This window comes from Myotis lucifugus, unplaced genomic scaffold (genome assembly GCF_000147115.1).
Source record: "Myotis lucifugus unplaced genomic scaffold, Myoluc2.0 scaffold_200, whole genome shotgun sequence".
Lineage (NCBI taxonomy): Eukaryota > Metazoa > Chordata > Mammalia > Chiroptera > Vespertilionidae > Myotis > Myotis lucifugus.
This window is the reverse complement of record NW_005871248.1, coordinates 771,613-788,520: the sequence shown is the minus strand read 5'-3', so window position 1 is coordinate 788,520 and position 16,908 is coordinate 771,613. Positions and strand designations below refer to the sequence as shown.

General features: G+C 35.2%; 1 protein-coding gene across 1 annotated transcript in view; it reads right to left on the bottom strand.

The window, feature by feature from the left end:
• The window catches only part of MIB1 (mindbomb E3 ubiquitin protein ligase 1), a 102,042-nt gene that overhangs the window by 19,431 nt on the left and 65,703 nt on the right, over positions 1–16,908 (bottom strand). Inside the window, exons 14-16 of the mRNA XM_023761169.1 lie at positions 5,935–6,067; positions 3,426–3,512; positions 1,590–1,751 (exon numbers count right to left, since the gene is read on the bottom strand). Of these exons, the coding sequence (XP_023616937.1) occupies positions 1,590–1,751; positions 3,426–3,512; positions 5,935–6,067 (382 nt within the window). The remainder of the gene's footprint in view (positions 1–1,589; positions 1,752–3,425; positions 3,513–5,934; positions 6,068–16,908) is intronic.

Here is a 16,908-nt window from a genome sequence, read left to right as displayed (position 1 = left end):
TATTTATTATTATATTATTTCCCTTAAAAACTACTGTAAACCTACTTATACCCCACATATATAATGTGTATATAGAATATGTACATACATATTCATACATGTACATGCATATGTGTGTGCATGTATGTGTGTGTTATATATAAAGATGCATGTCTGGTAAGAATTTACAGGTCATATAAATATGGTGGACATTGATAAATTGCAGCCCTAATATCCATTCCCCCTTCCCCTGTAGCCCCACTTTTCTCAGGCATATAGTTTGAGGATTGGCATACTCTCCAATTTAGAGGTGGACCATGATGGATCAAACCAGTCAGATATCAACCTGTCTGTGTGATTAGTTCAGGGATGACACATAACCTAAGTCAGGTCAATTAAGGCCAATAAAATTCAAGAACAGGACTTCTGATTGAGATGCTAAAGAAACAGTACTTTCTTTTCTTTTGGTTCTGGAGCTACTAGGAATCAACTTGAAACAATAAGGGAAGAGACAAGTAAGAAAAGAACCAGTACCTAGGAATTAAGCCAAGAAATGGAGAACAAAACAAATCAGGTTCTGTTATCATCTAACTATTGACTCAAACATCTTACCAGAAAACAGTCATAATAATTGTTAACATTTACAAAGTATCTACAATGAACCAAGAATTATTTTAAGCACTTTCCATAAATTAATTTAATCTTCATAACCTTATAGAGATAGTTATTCCCTTTCCCTCATTTTAAAATGAGAAAAATGATGCACACAGGAGTCAGAGCAGCAACTCTCAAACACTTTGGTCACAGAACCCCTTTACATTCTTAAAAATGAATCTCAAATTCATATGGGAAGGTGAAGGACTTAGGATAGTCAAACAACTTTGGAAGAAAAAAGTTAGAGGTTTTATACTATCTTATTTCAACATTTATTATAAAACTACAGTAATCAGCCCGCCTGGCATGGCTCAGTGGTTGAGTATTGACTTATGAACCAGGAGGTCACAGGTTCGATTCCCAGTCACGGCACATGCCTGGGGTTGCGGGCTCGATCCCCAGTAGGGGGCATGCATGGCAGCCGATCCATGGTTCTCACTCATCATGGGTGTTTCTATCTCTCTCCCTCTCCCTTCCTCTCTGAAATCAATAAAAATATATTTGAAAAAACAAAAACAACAGTAATCAAGACAGTGGGCTGGTATCACATAGCTAAAGACAATAGTTCTAAACATACATCAACAGAACAGAATGTCAGATTCAGAAAGACTTCACATACATGGTTAAAATTGATTTTGGATAAAGATGCAACAGGTGATTCAGTACAAAATGACAGTCTTTTCAACAAACAGTGCTGGAATAACTGGATATCCACAAGCTGGGAGAAACCATGTGGATATCACATACCTGATTAAAAAAACTTGCATTCAGATTATATAATAACTCTCAAAACTCAATAGTAAGAAAACAGCTCAACAAAATAATGAACAAATGGTATGAACAAACATTCATCAAACAGATGTGGGTGGCAAAAAAGCCAAAGAAAAGATGTTTGATATTAGTAGTCATTAGGGAGATGACTCAGTGGTACTGAATTAAAGATTATCTCTACTCACTGTGTTTTTGGATGGCTCCCAGGCAGCATCGACCTTGCCCACATCTTGCATATCCTGGAGCTGACGTAGCTGAGACAAGGTGTGATGCCTCAGAGCTTCATGCAAAGGAGTATCCCCATCCTTATCCTGAATATCTAATTTGGCACCAGCACGGACCAAAAGCTAAAAGAGAAAGACATCTCATTTTGCTAAAGTATCCCCACCCACAAGAAATTACAACATATCTAAAGCAATAGTGAGAGAGCCCACCTGGAGGAGCTGCCACTAGTAATTCTTACGTATTTGCTTGCTACTACTCTATAACCCTGTGGCTCCTTACAAATAGTGATGATTCTGGGTATCGAATTAAAGAAAACAAAGAAATGAGAACCAATATATTGTTTAATTCATCTACTCTAAGATCAAAATTACTGGAGAAATTTTAGGACTTTTTTTCCTTTTAATTTCAGACATGTGAAGTGGGATATTTTAAGTACTTCTAATAGGACCAAATAATAATGTTCAAAATTATTCTATTATTTAAACAAATAAGGAGAAGTTATTTTTTATTCCATTCTCTTTGATCAGTTTTCTCCAAATGTATGCTCATAGGGAAGTCCAAATATCATAGATAAATTAAGAATTTTTAGCAAGAGGAATTTTAAATAACAATAAATGTGAAGTGTTTGCTAAACTACAACATAAAATGCAGAGTTGATATATTTCAATAGATATTTTAAGTAGTAAATATAACTTTAAGATTTTGCTTGTGGTGCTTTAACAATTTTCATAATCCTTTCTACAAATGCTATCAGAGTTTTCAAAAACCAGCATACATAGAAACCAATCTCAAGCATATAGTCTTACCTATCTTGGCAAATGGTTTTTTTATTTGTTTGTTTTTATTTGTTTATTTTTGTTAATTCTCGCCCAAGGATACTTTTCCATTGATTTTGAGAGAATGTGTGGAAGTGAAAGGGAGAGACAGAGAGAAACATCGATGTGAGAGAGACACATCAATTGGCTGCCTCCCAAACACACCCCAACTAGGGCGCCAGGATCGAACCTGCAACCAAGGCACATAATCGATCCTGGGACCCTTCAGTCTACAGGCTGAAGCTCTACCCACTGAACAAAACCGGCTAGGGCTTGGCAAATTGTTTTTATTTGTTTGTTTGTTTTTACTTTGTTTCAAAAAGATCACATACAATTTCGTTCCAGGGTAGTGTTTCTCAAATTTGAACGTGTATCAGAATTACCAGGCTTATTAAATCAGATTGCTGCCAGTTCCCACCCCTGGAAGTTCTGATTTGATTGGTATGAGGTGGGGCCCAAAAATTTGCTTTTCTACTAAGGTCACAGGTAACAACGCTGATGCTACTGGTTCAGCCTCCACACTTTAAGAATCACTGCTCTACCAAAAAAATTTTTAAAAGATAACCTTTCAAATATTTTGTCTAGAATCACCAGGTTAATAAAATAAAAACCTTTTATTTGGAATCAATGCAGCAAACATCCAGCCAAAATTTTAAATTATAATTCAGTCTCAATTATATAAATTAAGAGGGAATGTACTTTTTAAAAACTAATTTATAAGCTACTTTGAAATTCTTTGATTTAATATTATGGGAATTCACAAATCTGGCAACAAAATTATAAAAACTTTAAATATCAGAGTTTTAAGATATTCCCTACTATAAATTAAACTGATATAAAAGTCTAAAATCATAATTTTTACATATAACTCTGCCTTCTGAGAAATCTAACAATGTGTTACTTAAATTTCCAAAACATTCTAGAAATCTGTCTAGTTAAACTACAACTGCAAACTAAGATTCATGTTAGTAAGCACTTTACCCTAACAATCTGGGTGTGCTGTCGTTCAACAGCAAGATGGAGGGCCGTTTGTTGGTTCACATTCTGGATATCCAGGTTTGCATTACCCTGAAAAACAACAACAAAGTTTTTATAGTTAAAATTTGACAACACTGGGGACTAAAAACCAATGGAAAAATATCTTTGGGTGAGGATTAACAGAAAAAAAAAAGTAACATGCAAAACTGCCTCACACAATGTCTGGCATAATAAAAAATAGGAAATTAAGAAAAGGGCTACAGGTTCAAAAGATTAGACTTTATCATCCTGTTTGTATTAGAATCATTCATGCTCTCTGATTACAACTCTGATACCCAACTGTGCCCTTGCTTAAAGCATCAAGCAGAGCTGAAACTCCAGTAATGCTATGACTGTGAGGAATTTCCTTTTCAAGTTTCCTGAACTTTTCCATCATTTAGATTTTTCAAAGTAGTAAGTATGCACTGTATGGATGTACCATAATTTGTTTATCCGGCACCAGCTGATGAACATTTGGCTTGCTTCCACTTTGAAACTATTATAAATAAAGCTGCTACAAATATTTGTGTGGAAATGTGTCCTTAGCTCTCTCGGGTACATACTCAGAAGTGGAATTGCTAGTTGTATAGTGAAATATGTTTAACCTTATAAGAAACTGTTTTTTAAAATGGCAGCTTTGAAAAAACACCAGCAATGTTCGTGTATTCTAATTGTGCCAACTCCTAATCAACACTTGGCTTTTCTGGACTTTTTAATTTTAATCATTGTAGTTGATAATTAGTAATATCTCAATGTGATTATAATTTATTTCCCTAATGACCAATGGTAATTTAAGCAATGTCACAGGATATATGATCAATATACAAAAAATAATTGTACTTCTATACACTAACAATATACAAAATTGAAGTTTTAAAACAATATAATTTATGTCAGGCCAGTGTGGCTCAATGGTTTGAGCATTGACCCATGAAACAGGAGGTCACAGTTCAATTCCCGGTCAGGGCACATGCCTAGATTGCGGGCTCAATCCCCAATTGGGGTGTATAGGAGGCAGCCGATCAATGATTCTCTCTCATCATTAATGTTTCTATTCCTCTCACTTCCTCTTTCTGAAATCAATAAAAACTTATTTTTTAAAAAACAATACAATTTACGATAGCATCAAAACTTAAAGATAAAACTAATATGTATGAGAGCAATCAAACTCCCAGAAAGACTTTTTAAGAGAAACTAATAATCTGATTCTAAAATACATATGGAATTCAAAAGATCCAGAATATTAAAGCAATTCTGAGAAAGAAGAACAAAGTTAGAGGACTTACTCTAACTGATTTCAAGTCTTACTACAAAGCAACAATAACAAAGACGGTGTGTTATTGGTCTGCCATTTGGATTAGGATAAAAAAGAACATATTATAATTAACAATACTTCTAAAAGAATTAATTTTAATAATAAAGGCTTAAAATGGCAGGGGAAAGGTAGTTTAACTTTTGAACTATTTCTTTATCTAAACTTGTGTAGTTTATCTAAACTTGTATAGTTTATGGAGGATCTACCTTATAATCTAGGATTTAATTGCACATAATGTGCTCTCTCCTAAATTTTTCTGCTGTTGCATCTTCTTGACTCCTTGAAGTCAGGGATCACAGATAATTTTTTAATAACTTCAGTGCTTCTATACGGCATATACTTGATTGAAGCATTTTTAGTATTTTGCTGAATATACTAAAACATTATAAACTAAAATAAATAGGTCCCAAAAAAAAATTCAGTCATAAAAAGTTAAGTTGTTGCCCTGACCGGTTTGGCTCAGTGGATAGAGCGTCGGCCTGTGGACTCAAGGGTCCCGGGTTCGATTCCGGTCAAGGGCATGTACCTTGGTTGCGGGCACATCCCCAGTGGGGGGCGTGCAGGAGGCAGCTGATCGATGTTTCTCTCTCATGGATGTTTCTAACTCTCTATCCCTCTCCCTTCCTCTCTGTAAAAAATCAATAAAATATATTAAAAAAAAAAAAAAAAAAAGTTAAGTTGTCTTATTTTGGAAATGAATGAAATGACTAAGGTGAGTGTATCAGCTATCCAGCCACACATTCCACAGGTCCAGTAGCAATCATGAATTGAACCCCCAGATCCTGGCTATAGCCTGGTGTTACCCGATGGCAACTGGCCACATCAGCTTAGATATCAATATGATGGTTCTTGGTCCTGTGGCTGACTGACATTTCCACAACAGTGGCAGTAGTTCTGGGAAATTCCTTGTAGTTTTGCTCATTTCATTGGACCAATCCAGGAAGACTGTGCAGAGGGAACACTGGGGACTGAGGGACACACAAGCACACCTTTCTCTCCCTTTAATAATCAGTGTTAGAAGACTGAATGTGTACTATTTCTGAATGTGCATCATCATGGGATTTTACTGTAGCACACTAATAGGTAGCTGATGAACTAATAAATAAATGAATGACAATGGTCTAAAATTGTTAAAAATTATTGAATTGCTTTTCCTACCTGATGTACCAATAATTCAGCCACTTCCACGTGATTATTAAGGGCAGCCAGATGCAAGGCAGTATAACCATCATCTTTCTTCTCATCCACAATCCATGGTCTTGGTAATTTAGATAGTAAAACACGCATTGCACTAATTATGTTATTTTTATATTTACATAATTTGATATTTAATTAAATAGTTTTTTTGAAAAAATATTCAAAAAACCTGTGAAGTCAAATGAAAATATTCCTCTTTAAAGAATATTATGCACAGACAAAAAAATTTCAATTTTTCTAAAACTCAAATGTACAGCATGCTAATATTTTAAGAAGTAAACAAACTTTTACTAACTAGAAAACAGAATCAAAATAGAATGGGAGTGCTATAGAGAAGAACCATGAGAGACTAAAAATACCAAAGGGTTAAAAAATATACCCTAATGAGGATAACAATTTTGATTTGTGGAATCTCTTAGCTTCAATTTGAATAGTATATACTAGTGGAAGAGTTAATAAAAAACAACCAAGTAACAAAAGTACCAGTGCCAAAAAAAAAATAGAAATAATAATTGAAACAAATTTTATGTAGCTTGAAGATTAACATGAACTCTGCAGAGAGAGTTAACAATCTATGTCATTTAGTAGTGCTAAAACCAGCTGATGTCAAAACACATAAAATGGGTCATTATAATCTAATATTTGAAATTTAAGAATCAGAAACAAGGGTATTTCCAAAATAAAAAAGGCAGTTATCCTAAAGAGCACCAAAGATCTATATATATGAAAAGCTAATATGCAGTGTCCCCTCGGAAATTCGACGGGAAAAGCAGGAGTTCGATCACTCGCTATGACATGCACTGACCACCAGGGGGTGGCACGGAACAAAGGAAGGCCCCAGCTGGCAACCAGCAGCCAGGGAAGGAAGGCTCCAGCCAGCAGCCAGAAGGTCCCGATCAGCCCTGATTGCTGGCCGGGCCTAGGGACCCAACCCATGCACGAAATTCATGCACTGGGCATCTAGTTAAACCATAAAAGAGCTGGAAAGCTAATTATCAAGAAATGATGCTTCTTAGAGAAAAGTAAGCCCATCCCCCCAAAGAAAAGTAAAATTAGAAGCAACTTTTCTTGCCATATACATCAGTAACTTTTCTTAACAGAATATTTTATGTGGAAAATTCGTAATATAATTTGGAGGAAAAAATCTCCCTTAACATATTTACCCAGTAATTGTTCTTTAATTTATTTTGCGCTTTTTTTTTTTTGCAATTTTATATTCTATTTTTTAATTAAATTTATTAGGGTGACTGGTTCACAACACCATACAGGTTTCAGTTTTACAACTCAATAAAACATCATCTGAACACTGCATCGTGCACCAGTTAAGTCTCTTTTTGTCCCCATTTTCCCTTCCTTTGCCCACCTCCACCTAGCCCTAACCCCACTTTTCTTCTGGCTATCACCACACTGTTGTCTGTGTCTATATGCTATAAATGTATGCTTTTTTGCTTAATCCCTTCATCTTCTTTCATCCAGTACCCGTCAGTCTGTTCTCTGTATCCATGAGTCTGTCTCCACTTTGGTTGTTAGTTTATTTTGTTCATCAGATTCTACATATAAGTGAGATTATATGATATTTGTCTTTCTCTGACAAGCTTATTTCACTTAACATAATGATCTCCAAGTTCATCCATGCTGTCACAAAAGGTAAGATTTCTATGTTGGTGTGTTGTTTTTACGGCCAGTAATATTCCATTGTGTATAAATGTACCACAGCTTTTTTATCCACACATCTACTAATGGGCACTTGGGCTGTTTTCAGATCTTGGCTATTTGGAAAAAAATTTCCCTTAACATATTTATCCATTAATTTTTCTTTTTTAAGACTATAACCTAAGATAACTGCTCCACAGCTAAAAAGACAGTAAACATAGGAAATAAAAGCTTTTAAAATTGTTCCAATAGGGTATAAAAGGTAAAGAAGTAATAGTAAGATATATATTACCCAGGTGATATCCTATATAATAAAAGCCTAATATGCTAAGTATTCAGCCGGCCATTCAACCAATCAAAGCATAATATGCTAATGATATGCTAAGGCCGCTCAACCACTCACTATGACGCGCACTGACCACCAGGGGGCAGTCGGCCAGTCGACCAGTCGCTATGACGTGCACTGACCACCAGGGGGCAGATGCTACGACCGGTAGGTTAGCTTGCTGCTGGGGTCTGGCTGATTGGGACTGAGCGAGATGGGCTGGGCACGCCCTGGAGCTCTCCTGCAGCCCCTGGTGGGGTCCCTCTGCCTGGCCTGCACCCTCACGCAATCCGGGACCCCTCAGGGGATGTCAGAGAGCCGGCCTGCACCCTCACGCAATCCGGGCCGAGGGACCCCACTAGTGCACAAACTCGTGCACCAGGCCTCTAGTATGTGAGATAAAAATTTGAAATAGAGAAATGTCAGAAACATATAGAGAAACAGTCTGAAGGTGCAGAATATGTGTAAATGAAACTGTAAGTCTCTAAAATAATGAGACTCAGGCAGCCGTGGGCAAACTACGGCCCGCGGGCCAGATCCGGCCAGTTTGAAATGAATAAAACTAAAAAAAAAAAAAAAAAAGACCGTACCCTTTTATGTAATGATGTTTACTTTGAATTTATATTAGTTCACACAAACACTCCATCCATGCTTTTGTTCTGGCCCTCCGGTCCAGTTTAAGAACCCATTGTGGCCCTCGAGTCAAAAAGTTTGCCCACCCCTGGACTAAGGCCTAATATGAGCCAGAACATGTTTCCTGATGGCAGTGGTTTATGAATCCCATATAGCAAGTCCAAGAAGTCTGAGAACAGGTTTTGGAGGATCCAAGAACCTCAAAAATTATACCCAAATTTGAAAATTTATAGCTTTTCTCAGATTTTAAACAGGTTTATGATCCAGAAGTATAATGAGAATCACAGCTTAAAAACACCCTTCAGTGGTTGTACTGAATTTACAATCATTGCTCAGGCATGACAGACTTCTTTAGAAATCTATGGAAAGCTTTGGACTCTCCTGCCCTGAGAAATTCACATAAAAATCTTAACCTATAATTTTGAGTCTACAAACCCCTAAATCACATTCATGAACCTCATAAAAGCTAAGTTTTCCTACTTTAGTTTGCTTTCAATAATTAAAGGATTCTAATCCTCCTCATTCAGTGGATTCAAACAAAATACTAGATATTCTGTAGACTTTGACTCAGATTCTTTTTTTTTTCTTAAATATATATTTTATTGATTTTTTACAGAGAGGAAGGGAGAGAGATAGAGAGTTAGAAACATCAATGAGAGAGAAACATCGATCAGCTGCCTCCTGCACATCTCCTACTGGGGATGTGCCTGCAACCCAGGTACATGCCCTTGACTGGAATCGAACCTGGGACCTTTCAGTCTGCAGGCCGACGCTCTAGCCACTGAGCCAAAGCGGTTTCGGCTGACTCAGATTCTTAATGAGAAAAAATATTAGTATAACATCATACTACTTGAATGTTCAGATTTGATTAATCATGAAACTAATGCCATACATTGTCTGTTACTCTACGCATTTGGCTATGTGAGAAACAGGATTTATAGGAGTTTTACGATTCTTGGACAATTTAAAGATGTAAGTATTAAATCATGTGAAAAAAGCTTTATTAAAAATAAAATGTATTAAAAAATAATGTAAATACATTAATTTAAAGAAAATAGTGATATAAATTAAGAAATTATAGGATAAGTTATTTGGTGGGGGGGGACAAAGAGATGAAGAGAAATAAAAGCAAAAGACAGTTCATCTTCATTACAAGCTCTGTGGTAGTATTTGACTAAAGTATGTATGTATGTTAGTTTGATCCAAAAATTTTTTAAGTTAAAACACTAAGATAATATTTAGGCTTACTATCTTAAAAATTTTAATTTGTGCCCTAACCGGTTTGGCTCAGTGGATAGAGCGTCAGCCTGAAGACTGAAGGGTCCCAGGTTCGATTCCAGTCAAGGGCATGTACCTTGGTTGCGGGCACATCCCCAGTAGGGGGTGTGCAGGAGGCAGCTGATCGATGTTTCTCTCTCATTGATGTTTCTAACTCTCTATCTCTCTCCCTTCCTCTCTGTAAAAAAATCAATAAAATATATATTTGAGAAAAAAAAAAGAATCTGAGTCAAAGTCTACAGAATATATAAAATATGTATTTTTTTAAAAATTTAATTTGCAACTTTACCCTGGTAGGCAAGATATATAAATGTTACAAGTTTTAAATTTAAAAGTGTGGTTCATATTAATTCCATCAAGTTTTTATTAAGTCACATTATTAAACATTCTCTATATTCCTGAGAAGTTGGTTCTTATGGAACCATGTCTCCTACTACCTCCCATTCTACTAGTCGTTTCAGAAGTACATTCCCATGTTACACTGCCGATAGCTCAAAGGAAGAAAACCAAGAGGAGTGACTTCTCTTCTGAGCATAAGGTGTCTGCTGAGATGGAGCTGAAGATGTTCACTTCAGCTCCTTAGTTATTTAAGAGGAGACTGGTGTTATGCTGGGCCCATAGAGTTGCTGGGATGAGAGTGGTACCGGTTCAATAAGTCAATTAATTTTATTAAGCCAATAGACCCGAACTTGCGGAGCATAGTATATGAGATATTGAGATATTTTCCTTAATGCTCAAGCACTCTTTTGTACTTCTCAATCTGGTTGTTTTCCAAGAAGTTAAGGACATGGATGGTTTAAAGATAACATCTTACCACCAGTTAAGCAGGCATTTGTGAATACTGCCAAAGAAGCATTAAGTTCCGGAACAACTAATAGTGGAGCCTAGCATAATCCCTGGCACATGGTAATACTCAAACGTTTGCTGAATGATGAACAAATGAGTTCTGAGAAGCAGAGGGGACAAGCAGCTGTCTGCAGTGGTATGTGATAGTCAAATGGCTCTGGGTCCATTTTTAGGGCTTGCCATGCTTTGCAATCTATCTTCAGAGATAGGCAACATTTTTCCAAACAAACCATAGTTAAACTGTGAAGGCCTTACATATTAGTATTACTTAATATAAAAAGACTTTAGAATAGCACTACAGCACATATTAGGTGTTCAATAAATGCTTGCTAAGTTATTATTGCTAATAAACAATCCCTCAAATAATAGTTAAAGCATATTAGTCCAGAAACCATAAAGGAACTTATTAAGAAAGATGATCAATACCAAGAAGTTCTTTTGGTTCTTTTTCATTCAGAGAAGTCCAACACATACCCTTCTCTGAATGGACACAGACAAGTCTAGGAGGGTATATACCAAAATGCTATCCATAGTAATCTATTTAAATGAATATGAATGGTTTTTGTTAGGTTAGACAGGTGAAAGAACTACAGAGAATAGGCGTTACCTAAATGTTTTTTAAATTCTGTTTTTGGTGTGTTTTTCCTACAAATTCTTTTTGACAGATACTGTAATTTAAAGGTTCATTATTTTAGCTCAAATTCATTAGTTAGAAATTTGGTAGTGTAAAATTTAGTTCAAAATGAGAAAGATATACAATGACAATACAGGCTGCAGAAGAGGTAAGTTCTTGATCACTCTTAAACTAAAGACACTAAAATGATCTCTTAGGTGACTAGTGAGTCCTTATTTCTCCTTTTTTGTTTTGTTTTGTTTTGTTGTTAATCCTCAAAATGGATATTTTTCCACTGATTTTTAGGGTAAGTGGAAGAGAGAGGAAAAGACAGAGAGAAACATCAATATGAGAGAAACACATTGGTTGTCTCCCCGGGAGGAGCTTGCAACCAAGGTATGTGCCCTTGACCGGAATCAAATCCGGGACCCTTTGGTCCACAGGCTGACACTCTATCCACTGAGCCAAACCAGCTAGGGCTTATTTGTCCTTCCTTGCAATAAGCAAGGAACCCCAATTTTACTTATCTTTATATCTCTTTTGTACATGTAGGATAAGAAGGTCACAGTTTTGTTGAATGGAACAAACAGTCAAGTAAACAATCATCTCTCTGAATATACTGAGGGAAGGATATTAGCAACATTGTATTTTTGGTGTATGTTCCAGTCCCAAAGAGTATAATTCACTAACTGATTTCATTATTACAATATAGAGCAGTGGCAAAGAATAGTGGTGAAGAGCTTTGGGAGTCTGTAGCCAAACTATCTGGGTTCAAATTGTAGCTGTAGCAAACTGAACAGCTGGTGACTTGAGTAGTTTACTTAACTTCTATGCCTCAGTTTCCTCATCTATAAAATGTGAGAATCACAAAGCCTATCTCATAGGGCTGTTATGAAAATTAAAAAAGGGTTTTGAAGAATTCCTGACACTTAATACATTATATGTGCTTGCTGAAAAAAAAGGGGGGAGGGGGACTTTCACTGCTACAAAATGGTTAACAAATCTAGGGTAATTTAGAAACCTGAAAATTACCCCATCTTACAGTCTGAGACATGTGTCACCTTCTCACAGTATGTGTAAAATTACTTCAATAACTATGAAAGCTGGCTCTTTAAATTTACCAACTATCTACATAAGCTTGACTGTTATGGTATTAAATGGTAAAGACAAAAACAGTGTGAAGGACAAACTTCCCTTGTAAGAGAATGAACTTAGAAAACTGATAATGGTTTTTCTTGATTCTTAAATGAATCAATACTTAAATTAAGAACAAGGCATAGTTGGTTTCTCTTGGACATTTTTAGGTTTATAAGATCTTAAATTTTATCTCCATAGGTTTGTTGGATTTAATGTTCTAATATTTTTTCTCCTTAGTTAAAAAATAAATTTCAATGTTAAAATTTATTGTGAATATGGTATTAAAATTTAGAGCAAAAGTATTTTTCCTTTGAGACATATGCTATGTGCCAAAGTTATTTATAGGTTAATGACTATTTTAGTCTGTAATAAAATGTGAAATGATCATGCCTAATGCTGTTGCACAAAATTAAAGAAAAATGGTGATGCAGAAGGGAGAAAAACACCACTTAACATTTGAAAATGAAATAGAATTTAATTAATAATAAAATGCATATTAATAGTTATATATGTATATATGGTTTCAATACAGAAGTACACAATTACTCAAAAGCATCCGTGACCCTGTTTTTCACATAAGCACCACAAAAAAAAATTAGATAAAAATTGACACAGAATTAAAAGTTTTAAGTAGCACTTCCAAAATTTCATTTACACACTACTCCCTTCTTCCTTAATGATCTTTCTCCACCTTCAATATACAGGTTCTACTTACCATTTCTACGTATTTTCCATTCAAATATTATTCATTAAATTTAAAGAGTATGTATAGCAAAAACTAGCTCTCAAGATAATACTACGAAATCCCTTTAGGACTCTATGCAAAATATCATTATGCATAATATTTTTAACCAACAAAAATTCAGGTTATGAAATATAATTTGAGAGCACAGATATTCTATTTGTTCCATATCTGTCTAAAGACTGTCTTGCTACTAGCTAGGGTAATATTTTTCCTCTTTCCTATTTTCTCTGCAGTGCTTCTAAGTATAGTGACAGCCGCATCAGGCTTTCCCAGTCTCAGCGCAAGCTCAGTGAATATCTGGGAAATGTAAGTGGAAACATGAGAGACCGCTTTATTTGGCAGTGCTTAAGAAAAAAAAAAAAAAAAGGCAGGACAAATGGCAAAGCAGTGTTTGGACCGCAGGATGAACAATCAATAGGCAGAAAGCAAGATAGAGGCTTCCTCAGCTTTTGGATCGACAATCGACAGCTGGGAGACTATTTTTTGCTATGGTTGACTAAATATGGTCAGGGAAGAGAGAGGCACAAGAGAGCCTGTTTGCCTGGGAGTGCATGTTTCAAATGCTTAGCTGCCTATAAAGCTGTAACAGTTTAGCCTGTAGCCACTGAGGGAAGAATTTAAGTTAACATCTGTAGTGACCATGTGGAAATCCTGACCTTGCTTGCAGACTTGACCTCTGGATATGACAAGGTAGCTTCAATACAGATTTACCATTTACTCCTGGAAACGAAACACCAAAAAAAAAAAATCTCATAGCAAGAAAGATGCAGAATTATTTCCTAAGAAGTCAGAAGAACCCAATGTATTCTGGTGGGCAAAGGAAAATAGTATGAATGTTTATGGTTAGTTGGGAGAGTGAGGTGTGTTTTGTTTTTTGGCTTTCCGGCTGTTTTAGATTATAAAATTAACTTGCTCTGCAACTTTTCCCCCTCTTCCGAAGCATTTCATCTGAGAAATAAGAGAGGTTCAGTATCTTGGACGTTGTAGCAACCTTCCTTGCTTGCTTAACTTTCTGTACAACAGATACAAGCTACTCATATCTGTGCAATACTGGTAATATAACATTCCAAATCAAACAGCCAGTATTGACTAATTTTTTCTGTGGTTTATTTCTTTTTAAGGGTAAAGGAAGGAAGAAGGGAAAGATGGCTGACTTATTTTTGTTTGTTCAATTGTTTTTCAAATTTATCTTAAAAGGTGAGATTCTGTGTTCACTGATACTTCCCTCTGACTTCACCGACTTATGAAAAGAAGTGCTGAATCAGCGGATTGAGTGAAGGAACAATCAAGATGAGATGGCTGCTGCTGATGTGACTCTCTAGGTCATTACCTTTCTTCCTGCTGCAAATGCTGCATGACACTAAGCTCACAGGTAACAGCACCACAAAGCCTGTACTTTTAAGGATGCTTATTTATGACTTTCTGCATGCTTACCTATTACTGACTCAATATATGTTTTTATTGTTAAGTTAAATTCTATCTGGGCAAAGCCTAATTTCACAGTTCCACTAGAGAGCTTATGCAGTGTAAAAAGGAATGCTGTTCAAATATCAGGCAGGTAACTCTTTATCTAAAAAATGTACAAATCCATTACTTTCATTTATATTATTAAAGGTTAAGTCTTTTATTGTTTCAGATTACATGATTTTGCATCCCTAGTAAATTATACCCTGCTTCCAAAGTATGCTAAATTTTAAAAACTATTAACTATTTCAAGATTTAGTCAAGAAAGAAACTTGGCAGAATACAAAACACTTTTTAATATATACTCTAAGTTGGCCACAAAAATGTCAGAATGTGTATGGTGAAATTCTAATGCTGCAATGCTGAAACTGCTGTAGTACTGCCCTATCTCCTGCTACATTCTAATTTGCTCTCTATGAGCTGCACTAGCTTTTTACCACAGGCTGCAGAAATTCTTTCCCTGCCTTTTTACCCCTCCTTTCCCAAATCTGAAAACTTCTTAAGGTCTTCTTTTAAATTAACTGTTTACTACCACAATAATTAAAGGCAACTATTATATCTTTTAATGATGGATGATCAAGCTAAAACCCAGTGCAAATACCTTTCAGTTCAAAATTTTAAGTAAGACTTTGGACAAGGTAACTGTTCTGACAGCTGTCCTTTATATTTAAAAAAAAGAAAGAAATGAGGTAAACTCACCAAAATTAAGTATTTATATACTTCTGTTTGAATTGTATTTAATTCAAAATGTAAAATTCAGATTAGTAGCTAATGAAGACAAAGGAACAACAAAGAGGTTTTCAACTGATCATGAGTTCTTATCTGTAACCTTAAAAAAAAACAACTAACAAAAAATTCATCATCTTTAAAAATTCTGTTTAGCCTTGGCCAGTGTGGCTCAGTTGGATGGAGCATCATTCCATACACCAAAAGGTGGCAGGTTTGATTCCTGATCACTGCACATATCTAGGTTACGGGTTGAATCCCTGATCGGGGCAACTATGGTAGGCAATTGATGTTTCTCTCTTTTTCTGTCTCTGTCTCTCTCTCTCCCTTCCTCCCCCTCTCTAAGAAATTCAATTAAAAATTTTTTTATAAAATAAATAAAAATAGAAAACTTCAGTTTGCTCTAAAAAGGTCTGGTTTTTCTCATTGTCATTTCAACTTTAGGGTGAATATCAGAAGAAATACTAATTGGTTGATTGGTTAAGTTTTTAATAAGATAACTAGTCTATAAAAAAGAATCTGTACCAAATTAATTACTATCTACTTGTAGGATCTAGAAGCACACTACAAAATAAGAAGAATTTCACTCTGAAGACTCTGAAGAAATACTAGGCTGATCTTATAAATTTCTGAAACACACTCTGTAAAAACTCCACTGATTCTATAAAGCTATTGCAAAAAGGACCAAACCAGGATAAAGTACAACAGATAACTGGTCAATGTTTAGAAGTTTATGTCCACCAACAAGGAACCATAAATGGCATTAATGCAATGCTTCAGGTAAATTTTTTATGAAGTTTAGTCTTTGTTTCTACAAATGATCTACCATTGTTCTACTTCGGTAAGCTGAATGTTTTACTAACAAATGGGAAAACAATTCATGTTTTTACAGCTAACAACTTTGTAATACCTACTCAGAGTACATACTTCTTTATGTACCCATATGAACATACAATGCTATGGAATGTAAAGAAGTATGTATTTTTGGTAGGCAATAAACCGCCAAGAGGAAAATAAACTGCAGCTAAAAGAAGCCCTTGCTTCTTTCCATGTAAATGACCTTCATATGGTATATTAACCTAGAATCACAGAGATGACCTTTGGGAATAACAACATCATAAAATGTACCTACTGCTTATAGATGAAAACTAAATGTCACTAAGATTATTTTATAAAGAAAAAAGCTCTACTGAAATAGATTTAAAATTATCATGAAACTCCTTTCAAATCTTTTACATTTAAAACATAATACATTTTTAAACCTAGTACTCACATGATTAATATATTCTTTTACATGATTAATATTTGAACACCAAAAAAAGTATTACTAGCACAAAAGAACGAGATATACACATGATCTGTTTTCTGTTTCCACAATTTGATCTTAATTTAAGTATATCACATTAATAGGGTTGACTGATTTATTAAGAAAAGATACAACAAAAGATGATTTCATTTACATTTTAACAGCTATTCTTCATAGTTTTATAAATTTATAATTTAATGATATTAGAG